At 41.9% G+C, this 24,299-nt stretch overlaps 1 protein-coding gene across 3 annotated transcripts in view; it reads right to left on the bottom strand.

Moving 5' to 3' along the window:
* The window catches only part of SYT1 (synaptotagmin 1), a 1,132,258-nt gene that overhangs the window by 300,121 nt on the left and 807,838 nt on the right, over positions 1-24,299 (bottom strand). For 2 of the 3 annotated variants that reach the window (XM_078674249.1, XM_078674247.1), the window contains exon 7: positions 21,582-21,699. In XM_078674249.1, the coding sequence (XP_078530375.1) occupies positions 21,582-21,699 (118 nt within the window). The remainder of the gene's footprint in view (positions 1-21,581; positions 21,700-24,299) is intronic. The other variant, XM_078674248.1, reaches the window with a different exon arrangement.

Raw genomic sequence — 24,299 nt, forward strand, 5'->3', positions numbered from 1 at the left:
ATTGGCTATTATTTAATTAAATTTTGTTACTATATATATATATGTTTTAAGAAATATGATACATTTTTTTTTTTTTACTTTCATTAATTATTTAATTATTAAAAGTTATTTTAAGTATTGTTAAGTATATTTTAGTAATTAATTTTTTATATTAATGTAATTAAACATTGTTTTTATTAAAGTCGATATTTTTTACAACTATATTTTTGTAAACGATATTTTTAACTCGATATTTTTGTACTTACCTGTTTGTAGATAGAAACTCGATATTTTGTCTCTCGATATTTTGTCAACGATATTTTTGTTGGTCGATATTCTGTCCCTCGATATTATTTCAGTGATCCCTACAGATGTATTCTAAGGGAATGTTCACTAAGAAAGCCATAGAGGCTCCTAGTTTGCATGTGGAGTGCACTCTAGGAGGAATTGTTAATGTGCGCTTTGCTTTGTGGTAGCATATTTGGATACATTTAACGATCCACCTTGCAATCCCAGCTGGGATTACCTTTATGCGGTGGGGAGAAAGCTACAAATAATTGTTTTGCGAAAGGATTTTGCTCTGTCAATGTAATAAAGAAGGGCTCTTTTAATATCTAAGGTGTGTAGAGCTCTTTCTGCTACAGAATCTGGGTTTTGAAAAAACACTTGCAACTCCACTGATTGATTAAGATGAAATAGAGTGATGACTTTAGGAAGGAATTTTGGGTTTGTTCTGAGGACCACTTTGTTACGAAGTAATTGTAAGAATGGTTCCTGTATAGTGAAAGCTTGAATTTCACTTATCCTTCTAAGAGAGGTAATAGCAATTAGGAAAGCTGTTTTCCACGTGAGGAACTGTAGCTCGCATTTGTGTAAAGGTTCAAATGGGGGTCCTATCAGCCTAGTAAGAACAATATTTAGGTTCCACGCTGGAGAGGGTGGTAACCTAGGAGGAATGCTTCTTTTTAGGCCCTCCATAAAGGCTTTAATTGTGGGGACTCTAAATAGTGACAGATGTTGTCTGTTTTGTAAGTAAGCAGCGAGTTCTGCTAGATGTAAACGTATAGATGAATATGCTAGATTACATCTTTGTAAATGCAGTAGATAGCAAATGATATTCTTGATGGAAGCATCAAATTGATCAATATGATTATTGGTGCAGTAAATGGCAAATCGTTTCTATTTTGCAGCATAGCAAGCTCTAGTAGTAGGAGGTCTGGGTCTTTAATAATGTTTATTCAGTCTGGTGGTAGGTTAAGGTAACCAAACTCTAAGACTTCAGGAGCCCGATCGCTAGATTCAGCTGACTTGGATCAGTCTTTGGTGTGGAACTAATGAGAGTTCTAGCAGTGTTGTGAACCACGGTTGCCATGCCCACGTGGGAGCTACTAGAATTAGTTTGAGAGACTGTTGTCGGAGCATGCGTACCACTAGTGGAATTTGTGGGAGTGGCGGAAAAACGTATGCAAATCTGCCTGACAAGTTCATCCATATCGCATTGCCCTTGGACAATGAGTGTGGTAACCTGGCACCGAAGGTTGGGCATTTTGCGTTGTCATGTGTGGCAAACAGATCTATGTCTGGTTGGCCCCATTTGTGGAAAAGTTTTTGAAGAACTTGTGGATGTAGTTCACATTCGTGAATCTGTTGTGTCTGTCGACTTAACAGATCTGCAATCTGATTGTGAACTCCTGGAACATGTTCTGCGAGTAGATATATATTTTGTGGGATGGCCCATCTCCAAATGTTCTGTGCAAGCTGGGACAGTTGCAGAGAATGTGTGCCTCCTTGTTTTTGTATGTAGTACATGGCTGTCATGTTGCCTGTCTGGATCAAGACAGCTTTGTTCTGTACATGTACTTGGAAAGATTTTAGTGCTAGGAATATTGCTAGTAGCTCTAGGTGATTGATGTCGAGCACTCCTTGTTAAATGGTCCATCTGCCCTGAGTTGTATGTCCGAGGAGATGGGCTCCCCAGCCTGTGAATGATGCATCTGTTATAAGTACTATCTGTGTAACAGGTTCGAGGAGCGGCCGCCCTTTGGACAAGTTTTTGGCGTTCCACCAATGCAGAGAGCGATGTGTGCGGCTGTCCACCAACACCAGATCTGTAAGTTTTCCTTGAGTCTGATTCGACTGTTGTGCTAAACATTCCTGTAATGGACGCATTTTCAGTCTTGCATATGGTACAATAAAAAAGCAAGATGCCATCATGCCTATGAGTGCATGAACACTCTGGCTGGGAGAGAGTGTTGGTCTTGAAATTGTGTGACTAAGGCTTGAATGCTCGCTATACTGGCTGGACTGGGATATGCTAGAGCTGTAGAGGTGTTTATTGTGGCCCCCAGATATTGGTGTATATGAGATGGCTGGAGATGCGACTTGGTGTAGTTGATCGTGAACCCCAAGGTGTTTAATGTGTGAATGGTTTGATGAGTGTGATGAACACACTGATTGAATAACTTGGCTTTTATTAGCCAGACGTCGAGATATGGGAAGACATGGATTTGTTGTCTTCTGAGATGTGCTGCTAATACTGCAAGGCACTTTGGGTGCAGTTGTGACTCCGAATGGAAGTACTTTGAACTAATAGTGTTGTCCGTCCAGTACAAACCTTAGATACTTCCTGTGAGAAGGATGTAAGGGAATGTGGAAGTAGGCGTCCTTGAGATCTAGTGTGGCAAGGAAGTCACTTTGTTGTAGCAGCGGGAACACTTGTTGTAGAGTGATCATGTGAAAATGATATGAGTGTATATATAGGTTGAGGGACCTGAGATCGAGAATTGGTCTTAGTGTCCCGTCCTTCTTGGGTATTAGGAAGTACAGCGAGTAAACCCCTGTCCCTTGATGTTGTAAGGGAACAATCTCTATTGCGTTTTTTTGAAGCAATGAGAGAACCTCTTGTTTTAGTAGCTTAAGATGTTCTGTGGACATGGGACGCTGCCTGGGTGGTATTTGTGGAGGGGTAGCTGTAAGTTCTAGGGAGTAACCATACTGGATAATTGGTCTCACCCACCTGTCTGTTGTGATGGAAATCCAGACAGATACAAACTATGCTAATCTCCCCCCGACTGGAGTGGGATGTTGTGGGGGGAGCGGAAGGAAGTCACTGTTTTGTGGTGGGAGAGGTACGATTGTTGTTATTACCTTGACCTCTTCCTTTATTGCTGTTTCCTCTGTACCAGCCTCTAAAATAGCCTCTACTGGGGGATGTTTGTGTAGTGGCTCTAAAGGAAGATGAGTTATCTGCTCCCATCTGTTTGGGGGCTCCTCTGTAGAAGGAGCGACGAAAGGAGCCTCGTGTTTGTGGGGACTGTAAAGCTACCATGGATTTGGCATTCTCATTGTCTTTCTTCATTTTTTTCTAGTGCAGTGTCCACAGCCGGGCCAAACAGTTGTTGTTGGTTGAACTGTTGGTTAAGGATAGTGGTCTGGACCTCCTGTTTAAACCTGAGATGCGGAACCAGTCATACGCCTAAGGAGCACAGTGGTATTTATGGATCTAGAGGCAGTGTCTGCTGCATCAAGTGCACATTTTATTGCTGCATTTGAAATTAGTTTACCCTCTTGAATGAGATCATTTGCTTGTGTTTTATATTGGTCAGGCAAATGTTGTAGTAGGGTTTCCAACTGGTCGTAGTGGGCCCTATCATATCTTGCAAGCAGTGCTTGGGTGTTAGCTATGCACCAGTTATTGGCTGCTTGGGCAGCTATGCTTTTACCAGAACATAACAACTTGGACTCTTTATCAGGAGGTGGGGCTTCTCTTGAGTTTAGGGAGTTAGCACGCTTCTTAGCATTAGAAACTACCAGAGAATCCAAAGGCAACTGTCCCTTAATGTAGGCAGGATCTGCAGGGGCAGGCCTATACTTTTTCTCTATTCTAGGGTTAAGAATCCTGGCATGTACGGAATCTTTAAAAACTTTGGGGGCATGCTTAATGACTCCCTTAATCATTGGCAATATTTGCACTGATTTTTTGGACTGTTCAAATGCATCTAAGAGAAAGTCCTCTTCTGCCTCATCTGAGTGCATTGTGACACCATGATAGATGGCAGCCCTATTAATTAACTGTCCAAAACCAATATTGTCATCTGGAGGAAATGGTTTTGAGGGGTATGTGGGTGGACTTAGGACGTCTGGTATGTTTTGTGGGATAGGGTACTCCCAATCAGGTGGGGCAGTTGGGTATGTGAAAGGGTCATCTGGGTCACCCTCTACCCCCATGTCGTCATCATCATCATCATGTGGAGTTGTATGAGGTGGATAAAAATGAGGTGGAGAAGTTTCAATTGGAGGTGTAATAGGTTTAGGTAGAGGAAGTGGGTTAAAAGGAAGTATAGGAGAAGAAGGGTGCATAGGCGATGTGGCAGAGTCCTTCTTCTTCACAGGCACTGCAGGAACAGGTGCTGTGTCTAACTTCCTCTTCCTATATGGTCCAGTGGTGACATGTCCTGTCTCTGGATCAATATAATTATTTTTCTGTTTTGGATCGACTTGATCCGGATGAAAAAGCTCCTCTTCCTCAGGAACCGCTCTTGGCGGTGTTTTTTTCGGTTCCGAGCGGGGTTGGTGTTTGTTTTTGTCCTTAGCCTTAGGAGGCGTGATAGAGTCCTTTGGCGTAGCTTTCGGCTCTGAGGATTTTGGTTTTGGAGCCAAAGCTGTTTTTTTCGGTATGGGAACGTTCGAAGCTGGTTTGCCTACGGGCTTGGGATTTTTCCGGCCCGGTTTGTCCTTAGAAGTGGAAGGCGTCGGAACCGATTTCGGAGCCGGGACTTTTTTTGGTTTCGGTGCTGAAGGTGCTGGTGGGATTGGTATGTGCGGTCTGCTCGGTCCCGAGCTACCGGAAGGCTTTTCAATTTTCTTTGTAGCCTGGCTCGAAGGTGGGGCTTTTGAAGTATGTTTTCAGTCACGACTGTGCCCAGCAGCCGGAGTCTTGACCATTGCCTTCGATTTTGGTGGTGGGGTGGGGTAGGGGCTTTTGTACTCACTCTTCAACCAGGAGTGATGGAGTCATCGGAGTCCTCTGCCTCTGACACGATTTCAAGATCTTCGGAATCTTCTTCTGGGACATCTGGGCCTTCGTCGAAGATGTCAACTGGTTCTGGAGCTGATTTCTGCATGATGTGTCTATGGGCCCTTCGATCTCGAATGGTCTTCTTTGATCGAAAGGATGCACAGGCTGGACAGCTGGACTCGTTGTGTTCAGGTGATAAGCACAGCTGCAGACCTTGTTATGGTCACTGTGCGGAAAGTTTGATCCACACTGGGGCATTTCTTGAATGGCGCCCTTTCCATGAGCTGTAGGCCTCACGGCGTGGATAGGCCCAACGGCCCACGTCGACGACCGGAATCGAGCTGAGGAAGTTGCATCGAAGGTTGAGATGTTTGGAAGATAATACGAAGAGTTAAGGAAGTTTTTTTGCGTCAAAATACTTTAGAAAGTAGATTTTGAACAGGAGCGTAAAAAGTACATCCGAACCCAATGGCGGAAATAAACAATCTAAGGATGGAGTCGATACCCATGCGCACTATAGTCCAAAGGAGGAGTCAGCTATCTTGTGACTACAAAGACTTCTTCCAAAACAACAACAACCTGCAAACATCGGAGCCCAACACCAGATGGCGATCTAATGCTAAGTGTGAGATCTGCAGCTTATATGCCTCAAACAAATATTTATATATTTGTACACACTGGCCGGTCACTTTCACAGACTCATGCATGCATTCACAAACTCACTCAGACACTTATACACCCATTCCCATACTCACTCACATACTTATACATTCAATTACATACTCACCTAGATACTCAAGCACCCACTCACATACCCATTCAGATACTCATGCACCCACTTAGAAACTCACTCGGAGAGTGATACACCCATATGCAGACCCACTCACTGACTTATACATCTAATTAGAGATCCATTCATAGACTCATGCACACAGTCTGATACCCACTTAGAGACTTTTACACCCACTCACAGACCCGCCTGGGCACTCATCAACCCACTCACAGACACATTCTGATGGTCATGCACCCACTTACAGACTCATTCAGAGAGTAATACACTCATGAACAATCCCAGTCAGAGATGTATGCACCCACTTACTGGTCCACTCACATATGTACTCCCAAATCCACAGAGACCCTCACACACCCACTGATAGACCCAGTGAGACACTCATATACCCACTCAGATACTCATACACCCACCCACACCACACTCAGACTGTCACTCAGACACTGAGTCAAAGACCCTCTCAAAGACTTATGTACTCAGTCACTCATTCATACACCCAGAATTCACACACCCACTCACAGACTCACTCAGATGTACACGCACCCACTGACTCACCCACTCAAAGTCTCACGCATCCACTCACGGATCCACCCAGACACTCACCCTCCCAGTCACAGGCCCACTCAGACACTCATGCATGTACCCAATCACCCATAACATCACTGATGACATAATCCACAGAATCTCTGAGGCACCCACTCAAACATCCACACTACCATTCTCAGAAACCATTGACACACCCACACCAGTACCTACACATCCACTCACCAATTCATTGGTCTACACACACATCCACTCAGTCGTCCATACAACCACTCATAATCCAACTCATTCACTAATACAGCCACTGATATATCCACTCATACACCCATACAGCAACTTACACACTGTCAGTCGCCCATAGAGGTACTCACACACCTACTCACTCACCCATAGTGTCAATGACCAGCAATTTCCTCACCTATACAGTTATACACACACCCACTCATTTATTCATACAGATACTAACATATAATCACTCACCCATACAGCCCCTCACACATGCACTTACAAAACCATACAGCCACTCTCACAATCACTCACTCACACAGTCCTCCTTTACTTCAAACCTCACCTATACTGCCTTTCACATATGCAGTTACTCACCCATATACCACTGAAACATCTATTCACTCACTGACACAGCCATAAACACATGCAGTCACAAATACAGCCTCTCACAGATGCACTCACTAAGGCATACAGCCACTAACACACCCCCTCACACATCCATGCCGGTAGTCACACACCCCTCAGCCACCCACACAGACACTCACACGCCCATACAGGTGCTTAGACAACCATTCAATCACCCATGCAGCCACTCGGGTACCCACTCACCAACCCATACAGCCACTTAGACACCAACTGACAGACTGATACATTCACACAACCTAGTCACTCACCCATACATTCACTAAGACACCAATTCACTCACTTATACAGTCAGTGAGGCACCCACTGAATCATCCATTCAGGCACTCATACACCCTCTGATTCACCAATACACCTTGGTTTATATATTTAACACTCATAAACTTTTTCAAAACATTCAAAGTCACTGGATAATATCATCAGTGATGTCATTTGAGATGTCATCAGTGATGTCACTGACCAGGTCATGAGTGATGTAATATGTGAGATCATAAGCAGTGCATTGAGGGGTGTGATTTATAGTTAGCTCGGCTAACTGTAACTGCTGAATATATATAATATATAATTTTTTTTAATCTAAATTGTGGGATTACTGTGGTTTATGCAACACAGAAAAAGGGTAGAATATTGACTCTAGGCTATATGTGTTGCCAGACTAACCAGCAAAACCATGGAAACAATATAAATGTGCCAAAAATAGAAGACCTTTGTAAACAATTCCCATGTTTCATATACATTATTTAATCATGAGACAATGGTAGGTTGTACTATATATAATTTGTTTGCCTACAACTAGTTACATCTACTTAAATATTAAAGCAAACCATAAAGGAGGCCAGCAGTGACATTGTCCCAACTGGGGGCTAATCCATTTAGTAGCCAATTTGTATTACTTTACATAACACATTACTTCTATACAATCACTGGACAATTCTGCTTCAGAGGTGACATTTGCATAGCTCACCTTCTAATTATACAGGTTTTTGTATTACACATAAGGGTTTTGAGTATGGCTTTCATTCAACGGCGGTTATAAATCTGGAACACATACATACACACACATCGTGACAGAGCCATTTGTTCATACTCTGTGAAGACCTGTTGCCTTCCTACTAGACAATATTATTCACACAAGTTACTTGCTGCATGAGTTACAAGCCACTGCTACATCTCTTTAGCTTGGTCTGCACGTGTATTGCAGTAAAATGCATCAGCCGACAGAAAAAATGCTACATTGGATCCATCAAGAACACTGCATGTGCTTTTCCAGGGATCATTGGGTTAGACAGTGTAAATCTAATATCAATGGCACAACAGACACTTTATCTCTTCTGCCCACTACCAAAAGAGGCCTTGTGCTGATTTTGCAATATAATCCGTGGAATCAGGTGGTATTGCCATGGTGAAGCTCATCACTTATCCTTTATCAAATCAATGTTCTGAAGTGCCTGTACTTAAATGAGAGGCAAAAGTTTCAGTTATGTTTGGATTACCACATAGTCTCTGAGTGAACTCTTCCACATTTGCTGCTACACACACGCATATACACAGAGGTTTCAAAGGCATCTGAATAATACAATTTCTCGCAGGGAGAGCCCGCTCACCAGCACCACCCTCTGATTTTGCGCATTTCTATGTACAGAGACTACTGAGTCAGCCCCAAGTTAGTCAATTGCTCATGTATATCTAATACATCACCCCCACGTTGCTTCATACATGACCTTCAAATTCACCAACACCCATGCATGTATAAATCATTCTCCTTGTGTATAGCTGTGTGTTTCTGTTACCCCAGTAATCCTCAACGATGATGCCAGAAAGCCACCACTGGTACCTGTGAAGCAAGTCAGACAGGTTGCAATCTATAACAATTGAGGAAACTTCATTGTTAGGAAGAGTTACATCATTTTAAGTACATAAAAGGGAAAACCTCTTTAAGACATAACGCAGCCTTATTTTTGAGGGGTAAACACTTGAACCTATTAGAATAGAAGTTCCACAAAACATTTGATTGGTGAGTGCTTGCACATGTATGTCACTTTTTGGAATTCCTTCATTTGCAGATTACTGAAAAATGTGCTAGTAGATACGCATAATTAAAGAGAAGATGCCCATTAACAGTACTTTACTGGTTAATAAGTCCATCATAAAACGTACTATTATGTGGGCTAAAGCAACCCTAGGAGTTTCTGTGCTCTGCAAGGCGCTCATCTGAGTTACTCTGCCACTACACCTGCTGAACACAGATATTGTCTAAAGTGGCAATGTTCATCAGAATTGTTGTGACATGCAATGTTTCCAGCAAAATTGCTGTGCCATTGATTGAGGGCATTCCTAGACTTTCACCCTGAGCATGCCCTGGAGTGTGAACATGCACTTAGAAGATACTGCCCATTGAAGTTAGTGTGCAAGAAACATATAATCATCCATGAAACGATGTTAGTGTTGAATACATCAGGTTTACTGTGCACACTAAAGCTTGCAATCAGGCAAATGTCCCATTGAAACTCTTCATGCTGACTGATTCAGTGATTATGCTATCAGTTTCACTGATTAGGCCGTCCAATCAACAAGATTATCTGATTTATAAAGAATGTGTCAATTAAAGTCACTTTGCAATGCATTTGCCCATCGGTAATACACCATAATTCTTGCGCTTCAGAATATAAATACCATAAAAGCTCTGGTGAAAATGCCTGCGATCCATGACATCCAAGCAAAATACATTAGATTCACTGCCCAGAATAGTACGCCCTTCCATAGAGAGGCCTCCAGCTCATCTGGCAGGATTTGCAGCCTCCAGCTTCATGTCCCAAATGTACAGCTGTAAAGTAAGTGGCATTTGCAGATTGTCGGAACGATTCTGAAATGCTGTCTCCCCATGTTTGTTCTTGGTCTACACCTCATATCTACAAGAGAGCTAAGAAATGGATGTTCGTCACTGTGCAGCTTCTCCTGGAAATAAAATGACCGAGGAAAGTGGGGGGATACTACTTTTTCTGAGACAATTTGCTGCTGCAACATTTTACTGCTATGTTACAACAAAACCGACAGCATAAACATGGGGTCCAGGGTCAATCTACCACAGCAGCTGTCCCAAGATTGCCTATATATTAAGACATGCTCAATTCTTGTTCACAGGGAAAGCAGGGAGGGTAACTGCCAAAGAAAGAGGGAGGGAAGGAAGGGAAGAGAGATAGGGAGAGAGAGGGTAGAAAGAGTGAAAGCAATATTGAGGACCAGATTTACAAATATTTTGTACTGGAATTGCGTAACTTGCTTGCTGCAGTCCCAAAGCAAAATGTATGTCAGGATTTACTAGGGCATGGAAAGCCCAATGTGCCCGATGTGCATGGCTTTGGTAAAAAAAAATAATGCATCGCATATCTTTGCCTTGCATTACCTTGATTCTGGGAAGTATTCCAGGAGCGAAGCATGGACATTCCCAGGCACACACCCATGGATTTAGATGCAAACTCAAATTTACTGCAGTCTGTAACCTGGGTTTGTATCAAAATGGTGAGTCTAACGTAGGCTGGCGTAACAATGAGAACTATCTTTATTTCTCCTCATTACTTCCTCTTTGCATGTGTGCTACATTCTGCAGAACTTATACAAAGAGAAAAACACATATAAGAGTAGTTTGTGTGCATGACGATATCCCTTCCTGCACAAAAACTATTGCAATCACATTGCAGGCACCCTTGCATCATGGCACAAGGGTTTCTGTTTTAGTGCTAGGCAGGCAGAAGTATGCTAGTGCTACTAGAGAACAGAACCGTTCTCTTCTTTTGACACAACACAGCAACTTTTCTTGCTGTGATGCATTGCGTGAAATGTTAGTAAATCTAGCCCTCAGTGTCTACTGAGGTTCTGATTTAGGTGGGGATGCAACGGGCTACCCAATGTTAGCAACGGTGCTGCAGTTACTTGTTTTTAAGTTCAAGTTTATTGAAACCAAAAACATAGCAAAAATACAGAATGTAATACACTCAATCAATGAAAGGTATATGAGATACAAAAATACAATTTGAGAAGGCATAATAAAACGGAATCAATAAACACCTATATCTAAGTCATGGAAAAGGAAAACAAGGGAGGAAAAGGAAACAAAACAAAAAGGGAAGTGAAGTATGACAATTCATAAAATATAACATTGTATGCAATATTAAAACTTAAATAAAAAGTATATAATTGACAGCGAGTAATAAACAAGCGTAAAACTTTGTAAATTGAAGGAAAAAGATAAATAAACAAAATCATGGCGGCTTATGAACATCATCAGATGGATTCTGGTGGGTAACAATAGCATTTTGAGGAAAGGGAGAGGTTTTGGAGAGGTAAGTAGTAAGAGGAATCCATAACAGGTCTTGTTTAACAGCTAAGGAAACGGGGGTAACAGGATCAGTTGGGACTTTATGTTTCATGCCCTCACTTGGATTGGCTTTCCCCCTAAATTAATCTCCCTCATCTCACTTTTATATTCCGGTCCTACAGCTTCTATCTTTGCTAATGGGAACATTTCTGATTATTTCTCCCTTTCCAGGGGTGTCCGGCAAGGTTGTCCCTTATCCCCCTTATTGTTTATTGTAGCATTGGAACCTTTTCTCACTAAACTATGAATGGATGCCCAAATCACTGGTTTTAACCCCGGCCCTAATCAAGTTAAATTATCTGTTTATGCAGATGACATCCTTTTCTATTGCTCTAATCCTGAGTCCACTCTTCCTGCCTTTTTACTCCAAGTTGACGCCTTCTCACAGGTTTCGGGATATCGTCTCAATCGTGACAAATGTGACGTTTTACCCCTTAATGTCTTATGTCAGCGTCATTACTTTGATCATACTGGTTTCTCTTGGCAGTCGACTAAGATAAAATATTTAGGATTGTGGTTTTCCCCTTCTATATCAGACACTTTGAAGGCTAATTTTGAATATATTACAAAGAAATTAACTGACTCTATTACTAGATGACCCCTCTTTCTTTCATGGTGGGGTCGCTTGGACTCCATCAAAATGATGTTAGCTCCTGTCGTCCTATACTCATTATCCATGATTCCTGTTCGCATACCCTGTTATTATTTTAAACGGTTAGACTCACTCTTGGTGAAATTTCTTTGGAGAAATAAACCTCCACGGATCGCCTTGTCTTCTCTTAAAAAAGATAAACAGTCTGGTGGTCTTAAATTTCCAGACTTTAAATCATACCATTATTCCTTTATCCTCAAACAAGCTTCTCGTTGGCTTTCCACAGAAACTCCCACTTATCCTCCTGTTTGGCTATCTCTGGAGAAATCTCTCCTTTCTCCGTTTGATTTTTTGGAGACCCTTGCCTTTTCGGCTAACGTCTCTCTTTTGAAATCCCCTGTCATTGCTCATACCCGTCACCTCTTAACCCCCCTTTTACCTTCTTCTTACCCTTCCCTTACTTCTTTGTCCCACCAATCCATTTGGCATAATAAGTTACTTCGCATTAAGAACCATTCTTTTTATTGGAAATCTTGGAAATCCAAAGGTCTATCTTGGATCTCCCAACTCCTATTTCATAACGTTCCTCTTTCTTTTACAGATCTTCAAACTCAATTTCTTTTCCCTGGTTCCTTTAGGAAACAATACGACCTGTTACTTCCTGCTCTTCTTCAATACCTTCAATCTCTTCCTTCTTCTTCTGAGATACCCTCCTCTTACTCTATCATTAGCCCGCTTTTTTTTTTACCATTACCATTTACCATTTAAATCTTTATTCGGTTTAAAAAACCTTGTAAGATACAATACATAACAACCAAACAAAAAACATGTCATACACATCATTATAATACATAACAATACAGCAGTGGGTAAAAAGATATTATCACATCTTATTTGTGCAAAATACGCAAAATTCATCTAAACTGAGATTACATAGATCCTGGTCGGTCCTCCTTCTATTGAGAACACTGGGTAGATATAACAATGATAAAATAATAATTTAGTTTCTATTTGTTTAAAAGGAGTAATATACACCATAGCGATCAGACAGGCTGCAATGTAGCTAGTGGACAATTAATAACATGGTAAAATAGCTCATTACATTCAAAGTTTCTGATCTTTCTTTCTCCTGATCAGAGCAACACACAAGAGAAAACGACTTAGGCTAAACACAATCGGTTGTGCAGTATCTCCCTTAAATATCCTGAGTCCAACCTTAATTTGTCTAAGGCCTAACCTGTTACAAATTGGCATAAGCCATTTTTTTCTTGCTTTGAGGTATGCTGGGCATGTGAACAAGACATGGGACTCGTCTTCTTTCATCCCCATTTGACAAAACTCACATATATTAGAGGCATCGACCCCGGTCAACCCCTTATTACGTTTCCAGCTAGATGTCCTATCTTTTAAAAGCAAAATGCTATACCGGAACTTTAAATATAGGCTTTTGGCCAAAGGTGGGTGAATTTCATCCATGAGGGGCTCTAATTGCATATTCATTTTAATTTCAAGGAACTTCGAGGTCAGAGTCCCTGTTCTAGGATTTGCAAACACTGAGTCTCTAATATAGTCCCAGTACCTTTGCTTCAAGATGTTTTTTGAGCTATTTGTAAGGGAATCAGGGTCAAGCCAAAAATCACATAGACCTAATTTTTCAAACCATTTTTTAACATATTCCAGCCACGGAAATGCGTAATGTTCTTTATGGCCAGTATCTCTTGCAATGCTTCTCTATAATCGACCAGCTCTTCAGTGGACCATAAACGGACCCAATAGAGTAGTGGGCGAAGCGAAGCATAGTCGTCAGTGCGCCTGAAGTTGAGATCCCATAATACAGGTGTCAATGGTGTTGACCGTGGTATCCCCAACAATTGCCGAATGAAGGAATTTTCCCTCACTCGAAAGGTATCCTTTGAAGCATTTGCCCAGAGATCTGCGCCATAAAGAGAAGAAGATTGCACTTTATATTTAAATAACTCAATGGCTGGTGAAACCGCTTTGAAATGGCTATTCTTATGCTTCTTTAAGATTGGAACCTGATTTTGGATTAACCTTAGTTTTGAATTCTCCAATTGTGTTTTCCATGTCAAATCACTGTCTAAAATAATACCCAGGTATTTAAAATTAGAAACTTCTTCAATAGGTTCATTGTTTATTTTAAAAACCTTATTGAAGCCTTTATGGGGGCTGATTGTCATAACTTTTGTTTTTGAGGAATTGATTTCTAATTTCTTGTCATGACAATACAAACTAAATGTGTTTAAAAGGTTTTGGAGCCCCCTAGGTGATTGAGAAATTAAGATTGTATCGTCTGCAAATAATAGTGCCGGAACGGCTTGCCCACTCAGTTTGGGAGAGTCATGCTCGCAGCCCAAAAGAGTATCAGGGATGTCATTGACATATAAGGAAAATAAGGTGGGTGCCATTACGCACCCTTGCCTTACCCCTTTTGCTATTTTTATTTTTTCAGTGACTTCTCCATTCGGGCCCCATCTAACACGTGCATAATTGTTCTCATGGAGTCTAATTAGAATTTGAAGGATATTACCAGGGACGCCCATTTCATTTAGTGTCTTCCATAGGGCTGCCCTGGGTATCATATCAAAAGCTGCCTTTAGGTCAACAAAGGCCACGTATATGTGGGAACTCCTTATAATGGTATATTTCCAGACTAAACATAAAAACCTAAAAACCTGGTCTACTGTACTTATCTTACATCTAAAACCAGCCTGATATTTTGTGTAAATAGAGTGTTCTTCAATCTAAGAAGTGAGCCGACCAAGGACCTGCCGTGCAAAAAATTTTTGTAGCACGTCAATAAGGCTGATAGGTCGGTAATGTGAAGGATTTGACCTATCACCCTTCTTGAACAAAGTCACAATCTCTGCCCCCTTCCAGGTTTCCGGAATAGGAGCTCCTTGAGCAATTTCGTTGGATAATAAATTGATGTAGGGAGCCCAAATATAATTTTCGTGTTTCCACAGGTCGCCTGGTATTCTGTCAGGGCCTGGTGCTTTCCCTGGCTTCACTGCCTTAATTGCAGCCCGCTTTTAGATTCCTCTCCGTCCGCTTCCCACATTTACAAATGTCTTATAACTTCACCTGACCGACTCAAATCGAAGACTGAATTGGCCTGGGAACGGGATTTGTCAATATCCTGGCCTGTCTCTCTATGGGATAAGCTGTGGTTAAAAATACACAAAACGTCCAGAGCTGCTAATACTACCCAAACTCTTTACTTTTTATATCACCGTTTACTACTAACTCCACAGAAATTGGCTACATTTTCCCAGGACATTTCGCCTAAGTGTTGGTCCTGTCCTTGCCAATCTGCAGATTTGCTTCATATGTTGTTCCACTGCCCCAGCATTGCTTCCTTTTGGCAATTGGTTTGGCCCCATTTGAACAAAATGTTTGGTTTCACACTCCCTTTCTCCCTTTCCAACGTCCTTTTGGGTTCTTTGTCTCCTGATATACCACTCTCCCTTCTCAACATAAATTGCTTGACTTATTTTTGGCCATAGCCTTTCATCTGATTACCTCCAATTGGAAAGATTCCGCCAAAGTCAGTTTTTCAGCTTGGTGGAATGCTATTTGTTTTCACCATAGGCTTGCTGCAGTTACTTGTACAATGTGAATTTAAACGTGAGCAACAAAGGAAGTGCTAGTTTAGAGGAATAACCACAAGAAATGGCAGTATATCCATGTGGTAAATTGAATTGTTAACTAGGGGACAAAGCAATGGATGAGCTCAGACAAAGTTAAATAATCTAGTGCCTAGAAAGTAGTAAAAAGAGGTTTAATTGAGGGATTCCGGGCGCATATCTGTGGCTCAAGTGATTGCCACCTTTCAGAGAAAAGTGATGCACCAAAGCAACACTAACAATGAGAAATGAAACAGATAAAATCCCAAAGCAATTTAGTAATCAAGGATACAATATCATGATTAAAAGTACCCCATAATGACCACAATAATTCATGTTCATTGGAAAGGTTTGATTTTTAAAGAAAAAAAGCAAAAACTTTCACTGGAAAAAATGAGGATGTGTAAAGTCTAGTATGCGGTGAGGCTGACAAGGTCATAGGAGTCATTTGAAGCTGACTGCAATGAAAGGTGGGTTGGGTAAAGCAAAATAGAGGTCTAAATTCCCCCGTGGAGAAAATAATTTCAAGTACATAAAGCTTGGTTTTTGGTTTATTAACGGGAAACAAATCTGGCATATATGGAAACATGTATAATTACCAGAAGCAACACAAATGCCCTCATTATGAAAGGCAATGTGTTAGGTACAATACTTAGTGCACTCAATAAACTATGATACCATGGGGTGCGTTATTTACTGGACAGTTGTCCCCTTATAAATATCGGCAAGTTTGACCTGAAATTGTATCCAAGGGCGCAGTTTTCATGTTGTTATGTTAGGTTAATGACATTTTTAAAGTGCAGCGGTTACCCGTAGTTGTCCTGGGCCTAGCTACAACTCCTATTAGGCAAGAGCGGGAGAAAGGGTTAATTGGGAAAAGATCCTCGGTCCAAGCCATCCTTACCTTATCGTAATCTCCAGTTTGTAATAATTTCCGACCGACCCTATTTGATGGAGTCTATTGGAAATTATTACAAACAGCAAAACTGAAAGGCATTGGGAAACTGTCTTTGGGGCACCCAGCAGGGCCCCCATGGTGCCAGGCCACCAAATGGGAGTCTAGGGAGCACCTTGAAGTGCCTGCCACCGGGTGCAGGGATAGTGTTTACAAGGTCCAATGAAATAAGCCAAACTCATAATTGCAACATGAGCAGTAAAAAATGTTGCCACACATATTGGAATTTATTGGCCATTCATAAAGAGGGCCTAACTCTGTGCAATGGATTAATAGTCATCTGTGGCATTCACACACTTCCTTGCATTACCTAAAAGATTTGGCAACAACATTCAGAATCATTTAATTTTCAAACCGCATTAAAGGGACAGGTATAATACACTCCCTATATATATATTTTTTAAATACGTTGCAATCAAGAGTAGCCTGCTACTCACCGAAAGGTGCTACAACACCTTATCGTTGGAGCAAGCACTATACAAATGCAAACCCTTCCTTTTCCAACCCTCCAATGTCCTTTTCAATCCAAATTTCAGACTAAGAGGTTCACCACGAAAGTGTCATATTTCCCCAGGCTAATTCACCACTAATCCTATTCTGACTCCCGAATTGTGTGCTACTCACCGAAAAGCACTTCAACACCTCATCAGGAGTAGCAAGCGCTATGTAGATGCAAACCTTTCCCACGTCTATCCCTCCACTATCCTTCTCAATCCAAACAACAGGCTAACATTTCCACCTCTCAAATTAATTTTATATTTCACTATACTAATTCATCATTAATCCTTTTTGGGTTCCAGAGTAGCATGCTACTCACTGAAAAAGCACTTTGACGCCTCATCAGAGGTAGTAAGCACTATATACATGCAACTACAATACATTACAATACAATCGTCTGTTGTTAATTGACATGGGGTACATTTTGTTTGCCACATCATCACTGGCCAACACAAACATAGCCTTGTCTTGTAGATGCAATTATATACAGTTGTTTGCCTCTTCAATAAAGGTCTGTGCTGGGGGCACACATTAAAACAGAGAATGTTCATGGAGAAGGTCTCTTTGCTGTTAAGGTACAGTCTGTTCGCTGCCAAATAGAAATCATATTATTCCCCGTGGCCCTGTCAGAGGAAATAGTTTCCCTTCTGAAGATAGTAAATGGCGATGGTGAACTAACGAGTAGTTTCAGGGCACGGTCAGACGCGGAGCTACACAAGGCTCTTCACACCAGCCCTGGGTGACGGGTAATTATTGCACAGGGAGCATCATGCAGATTTGGAAATGGCTTCTGGCTCGACAGGCTTTGCTGTTGAAATAGCATTTGAGGGTTTCTTCTCAATGTACCTCGTAAACGCTCGCTCTAAGGCTTGTGAGAGCAGTGCTTTCTCCTCCATTGCAATGCTGACATTTTGTACATCTAGTCTATGTAAACGGAGTAACTCCTCAGTGTGCAACAATGTCTGAAAGAATCAGGGGGGTGAGAAATGTAGAAAGAATCTCATACTGCTCCTAGTCACATGCTCTGTCAGGAAAAATGGACGACAGCACCAGTTCTTGATTCAAGTTACTGCGGATGTGTTTATTTCTCAACAGTTAATCTTAATGTCTAATTGTCTGCTAGTCTCTTGACTTTAAGTAGTCCAATCCAGTGCTTAATTTGTAAAATAATAAGTGCCAGGGCCCTGACCAGGAGGCCACTGCAGCTTGCACCACCCATCACCCCTGTCACCGCTGCCAAAACAACCCGTAACTCTCTTACCTGCAAGTGCAACAGTTCAGAATATTCCAGGTCCCTAAAGCTAAAGGAATGGCTGAGGAGGCAGGTATTACTAGTTTTTAGCGTATATTGTATTCATAAACAACCGCTGTTCTGCTCATCTCTAAATAAGATGAGCAGTGCCAGCATGTGGCAGGCTGTCATAAGTGGTGCATTGACAATTACGTGCAGGTTCCGGTGCCGAGCACTGGAAACCACCGGCTTAAATTGAGCAGTGGTCTAATCTAACAAATGTCGCAATAGTGAATATCGTGTAACGTCCATAGCTATGGAGCTCATTGTCAACTGGTTAAGTGTTATTTTGTGAGATACTGTAAATGCTAGGATGCGAATAGAAACTGTGTACAATGGGACTGGATAAATACCCTTACATTCCGTATCGTTTTGAAATCAATGTTAAGGGGGGATAAAAGCCTTACAGGACACATGGTACACCATTATAATGCGATGGCCATGGGATGGCCAAGGAGTTAAGGAACAGACGGTGATGACAGAGGTTCTGATGAAAACGTGAGGGTCCTACACAGTCTCTGAGTTTAAGAACTGGGGAATGCAATGCTATTATATGAATATTAGAATTGTTTAAACCAGATCTTTGGAATTTTGTCTACAATTACAAATATTTTACATAACACTGTTATGAGTGGAAAAAAAGAATGATGTTTGTGTTCGTGTACACAAGAACTAGATTTGGATACTTCCCAGCTTCTGCCATGTCTTTTTCTGGTTGAGAGGCAGTTAATCAAAAAAGTGGGACAAAGTGATACACTACCACTAGACTGAGGAAATAGGGCTATAGCAGCCTCACAGTCCCTGTACATTGAAAAGTCTCACAGCGATTTTGCAATGTACAATACTCACAACAGGTGGTATGTAAACAAGACATAGTTTTATATGGGTTGTGAGTGTGTTTAGGTCTATTAACAGTTCTACCTACTATGCTCCTGATAGATACTCAGTATCCAGAAGCCAAAAAAGCAGCAATTTTACTGTGAATCTCACTCATTTGTAATATAGATTTACTAATAAATATTAATAATTGCCAAGATAAACATAATACCCAATGAAGCAAATTAAAACCTCAATCCTCACATTTCTAGTGTAAGATCCCACTGACTTTACATAACAGATATGTTTTTAGTGTAGGAAATCACCATAATTTTGCTTGGTTTCTCCCAATTTTCTCCCCTATCTGTTTTGTTTGCATTAGAACTCTGTGCACCTGACCTCTGCTAAACAGGAGTAAAGTGCATGTGTGCCCCTTCAAACATGTCAACATTGGCTTACACCTATTTGGCGCAATTAACTTTCCTATTAGAACGTAGTATATGGTGCAGAAATACACCCCTGTCATGGAAAGGTAAATGCCACCTGTGGACTGCAGTGTCTAATGTTGCATCCACTGCAGTGGCAGTGCAAACATGGCTTCAGGGCTTGCTTTTGTATAGGCTGACAACACCAGCTTGAATCCAGTGGTACGAACCTGTCAAAATCACCATTTTGACAAGTGCGAAAACTGAACTTTAAATATTAAATTAGTCACTCATAGGCACACATTGCTGCCAACAAGTTAGGGTGCATAATATTTAAGAGTAGAGCATATGTGAGATTAAAAAAGGCATGGTACCTCAGTGACTAGCCCCAAATTATATTGCCACTTTCCACGCTGTAACTTGCAGAAAAGTAAAACTCAAAGTATAGATTATATACTTCAATCTATAACGTTTGACCTGTATCAGCTATAAACCCAGTCTAATAATAACTCACATTTTTATTAAATATACTGGAAATATAACTTCTAGAAAGTAATATTTATCCTGTCTGAGGCAGCTCAAGGCTAATTTCCATTAGCTCTCCAGCCACTGTCCAGCCTTTTCTTGGCCTGTATTAGCCATGCAAAAGCTGTAAAAACTGCTCCTGGAGCAGAGACAACGGTGTGGTTGTGGAGCGGTGTTTGCTTTCCCTTGTGGGAAGACCTGCCTGGGGGACCCAGGAAGTTCATTTACTTCAAGTGAGCCTGCCTTGTCACAAACAAATGGCAGGCGACACCTGAAAGACACAGCCCATGTCCCCATATTCAGGCTGGCACTAAACCAGTAGGAGTAACACTATTCCCAGAACTGGTTTTGAGTTACTACAGAGAGGGGGCTGATCATTACCCTGACTATACCTCTGGGTGGCACACAGGCTTTGCACAAGAACAGAAGGGTTTACGCATCTTGGTTTTTGAAATGTTGGGGATTTTGGGATTCTTTGCAGTAGGGAAAATGGAACTACTGAAAAAGTGGGCAGGGCTGCTCCCAGAAATCCAACCCGGATGGGTTTAAACATTCAGAGGGAAGGGTCGGATTGGGACTTTAAATAGGACCGCATCAAAATAAAAGTGGCTCCCACTAGTGAATTAGGAAACTAAAATGTTGGCACCCCCAGTTGCAAATCACAGCAGTTTCGAACTTGTAAAGGCACACTTTATATGTGTTTTGCAAGATATTGGAGGGGCTGAATGCATTTGTGCTTGCTGCAGGCAATGTTTGTGCTAATACTAGAGAAATGAACAGTAAAAATTGGCCCACCAGACCATAAAACATGCCCACAAACAGCCAAAAAAGCAGTCCATATTCTGACCTGCCAGACAAGCCCTTTGGGAACTACCTGATTGCGCTACAGGCCAGTCCAATCCTGTCAGAGGGAATGGCCCTCAAATAACAAAGCTTCTGCAGGACTTAAGAAGCAATTTTTGGGGTGTTTGAAGATACGTTTATTCCACAGACCTGTAAATAACTGTGCATTAAAGCCTTCATGATTCTAGAAGAGCATATGCTAATGCAATCACAACTGAATGTCACTAATAAGCAAACCTATTTCTCGAGCACAACACAGAAACCCCAGCGACAATTTTCATTGTTTCTATCTGGGCTCTTGTTAAGCCGGACTGAACCATGACATGGTGAGGTGCGCACTGTGATATATCTATAAGAACGGTATACATCAAAGCTCAATAAACCCTCTCTCTGCCTATTCATGAATCCTTTAGTGAGTTCATCATGGTCTGGACATGAGGTGGAAGGTTGCATTTTTAAAACTGGGCCCCCTGTTGGTAGGTAGGTAGGTAGGTAGATAGATAGATAGATAGATAGATAGATAGATAGATGGATAGATGAGTACCAGGTGGATTCTGTAAACTAAATACAGTCACATTGTATCTAAATTGCATATGGGTGTCATCCTTCAAGCAGATTGTCAGTACTGCACACTCACCCGATAGCCCTCCGACATCCATCTTCTTCAGGTTCTTGGCCTCCAGGATGACTACCGTAAGCTTGCCGGCTGTGGGAACGTAGCGAAGAGAGAAACAGATATCACCGAGCTTCTCCTGCTATGAAGAAAGAGAAAGGAAAGACGGGCATGAAGTCGCTGACTTTCAAGCTCTGCACCACAGCAAATACAAAATTTCTAACACAGCATGCTAACAGAGGGGGATTTTCAAAGTCATTGTTCTTGCTGTTTTCAGAGCAGACAGTTTATAAACAGGATTTATTTTCCGGGTGGATGACTCTCTCCTATTTCAAAGATGTAAGCATTTTCTCTACAGTTGGGAAACTTTGTTTTTCAAAAACTGTACTTCGCAGCTTCCTCAACAATGCTACAGCGATCAAAATATTTTGCTGCTGCTTTATTTTCCAAAGTCAAATTCAAGCTGTGAGTGCATGTTTATCGATTAAAAAATTCAGCCCAGTTGTCGATCCAACATAATCTTTCAAAATAATCAATGAGTCCTCAAATACATTTTTTTAATGTCATTCGCTTACTCTGCATGCACGTATGTATGTGTGTGTGGGTGAGGTTGGTGCATTACGAACTATGTTAAGGAAAACTCTCCCGTTCCTTTGCTTCCCGTTTGAAGATAGGTCCACAAGGTGAACAAAGTGAAACGGAAGCACTTCCTCCAGGAACCAGAGGATCTGTCATCACTACTCATCTTTGTCATTTGGCTCATTCTTCTATTTAGTAGTATATTCTCTGATAGAATGCATTATTGCTGCATCAGGCTTGCTACTATGACCTTTGAGAAGGACCTTTCAGAAGGTCACGGTGGCCAGAAGTCCTGACGCGGACTCTAGGGCAAATCAACCAGGGGTTCTGATCCATTCAGAAGCCCTTGATGAGCAACTGAAAAAAATGCTTTGATGGGTAAAGCCTTGACTAGGGGCGCAGTTCCTCATGGTACCTGCACAAGGTCAGAGACTGCTACCAGCAGCCCAGTCAAGGAGGGATCCAAGCTTGTGTTTCACTACTACAAGGAGGCCTGTTCTTTGCATGTTACAATAACATGGCAACCAAAACTGCCTGCCTTTAGGGAAACAGATGCAGCTCCCTAGAAGGCCTTCGCCCACTATGTTATTCCAAGTTCCTGTGCACACTGCACAAATGCTGTATGTTTAGGAAGAGAGGCAGGGGAAATGGAAGGGAAGAGGTAAAGTGACAGAGGTCATTGTGGCTGTGATGGACGAGCTCAGGAGGGGAGCTGATAACAACATCTCCCAGGCCCTTGTGCTTCTGGATTTGTCGGCTGCTTTCGACACGGTCGACCACACTCTTTTGATCGACCGTGTCAGCAGCGCCGGCATCCAGGGCATGGCCCTGGAGTGGATCAGATCCTTTTTATCCCATCGCTCCCAGGCTGTTCACCTATCCACCTTTTCAGCCACCCCTGAGAAATTAATCTGTGGGGTCCCACAAGGGTCTGCTTTATCACCACTTCTATTTAATCTGTATATGCAACCCCTGATTCGATCCCTACATAATAACTCGGCCACCATCCTCAATTACGCTGATGACATTCAAATGGTCTTTAATCTTAATTCCTCATCCACATCCATCGCCGACTTTCAGTCTACTATGACTTTTATTGGCGAATGGATGTGCCAAAGCCAATTGAAACTGAACCCCAACAAAACAGAGCTGGTCTTAACAGGAGGCTCTCTCAATCCCTGGAACCCCAACTTTTGGCCACCTTCTTGGGGCTTCGTCCCCTTCTCTGCCGACTCCGTAAAGAGCTTAGGGGTTATCATCAGCAAAGATCTTTCTCTTACACCTCAGATCAAGGCAGTTACTTCGTCATGTTTTTTCCATCTACGGAGAATTCGAAAAATTTCCAGGTTTTTGACCACTGAGGCCCTTGTATTAGTCATTATGGCATTGGTCACCTCCCGCCTTGACTACGCCAACGTTCTTTACGTTGGCATCCCAGCCTACCAGCTTCGCCAATTACAACTGGTGCAGAATCAAGCGGCGAGACTTGTTTTCCGTCAACCTAAATTTCAACACGTCTCCCCCCTGATGAAAAAGCTTCATTGGCTGCCAGTGGCGAAACGTGCTATCTTTAAACTTGGTTGTACTGTCTTTAAATCATTGACCGGCCATGGCCCTGCCTTCGTAACATCTAGGATTCACCGTTATGTCCCTTCTCGTAACCTCCGCTCTCTGCACCACAATCTTCTTTCTGTTCCCTCTTTCAAGCGGAAGAAACATGGCGGCCTTGGGTTCTCTTTTTTGGCACCCAAGCTTTGGAACTGTCTTGCTTATGCACTTCGGTCCACCTCCTGTTATACATTCTTCAGGAAACTATTAAAAACCCACCTGCTCCGGCAAGCGTACGATGACTGAACACCCGCACCCTGCTCTCCACCTGTGCTTATCCGTTCTATAGCGCCATGAAACCAGTGGTGTCCGAGCGCTTTATAAATAATTTTTACATTACATTTTACATTACAGAGGTGAAATGAGAAAACAAGAGCAATTGTGTGTGTGCGTGTGTGTGTGCATGTGTGTGCTGTGTGTTTGTGTGAGACAATGAATTTTGTCACATAGCTACTGTTCTTTTAACTATCAATGGCTTCCTCTTAATGACGTCTCTGTAGCTGGGATATTGAAACTCTCTGAAAGGCAATAGAGCTGAGTTAGAAGGTGGTTCGT

The sequence above is a fragment of the Lissotriton helveticus genome, chromosome 1_1, assembly GCF_964261635.1.
Source record: "Lissotriton helveticus chromosome 1_1, aLisHel1.1, whole genome shotgun sequence".
Taxonomy (NCBI): Eukaryota; Metazoa; Chordata; class Amphibia; order Caudata; family Salamandridae; genus Lissotriton; species Lissotriton helveticus.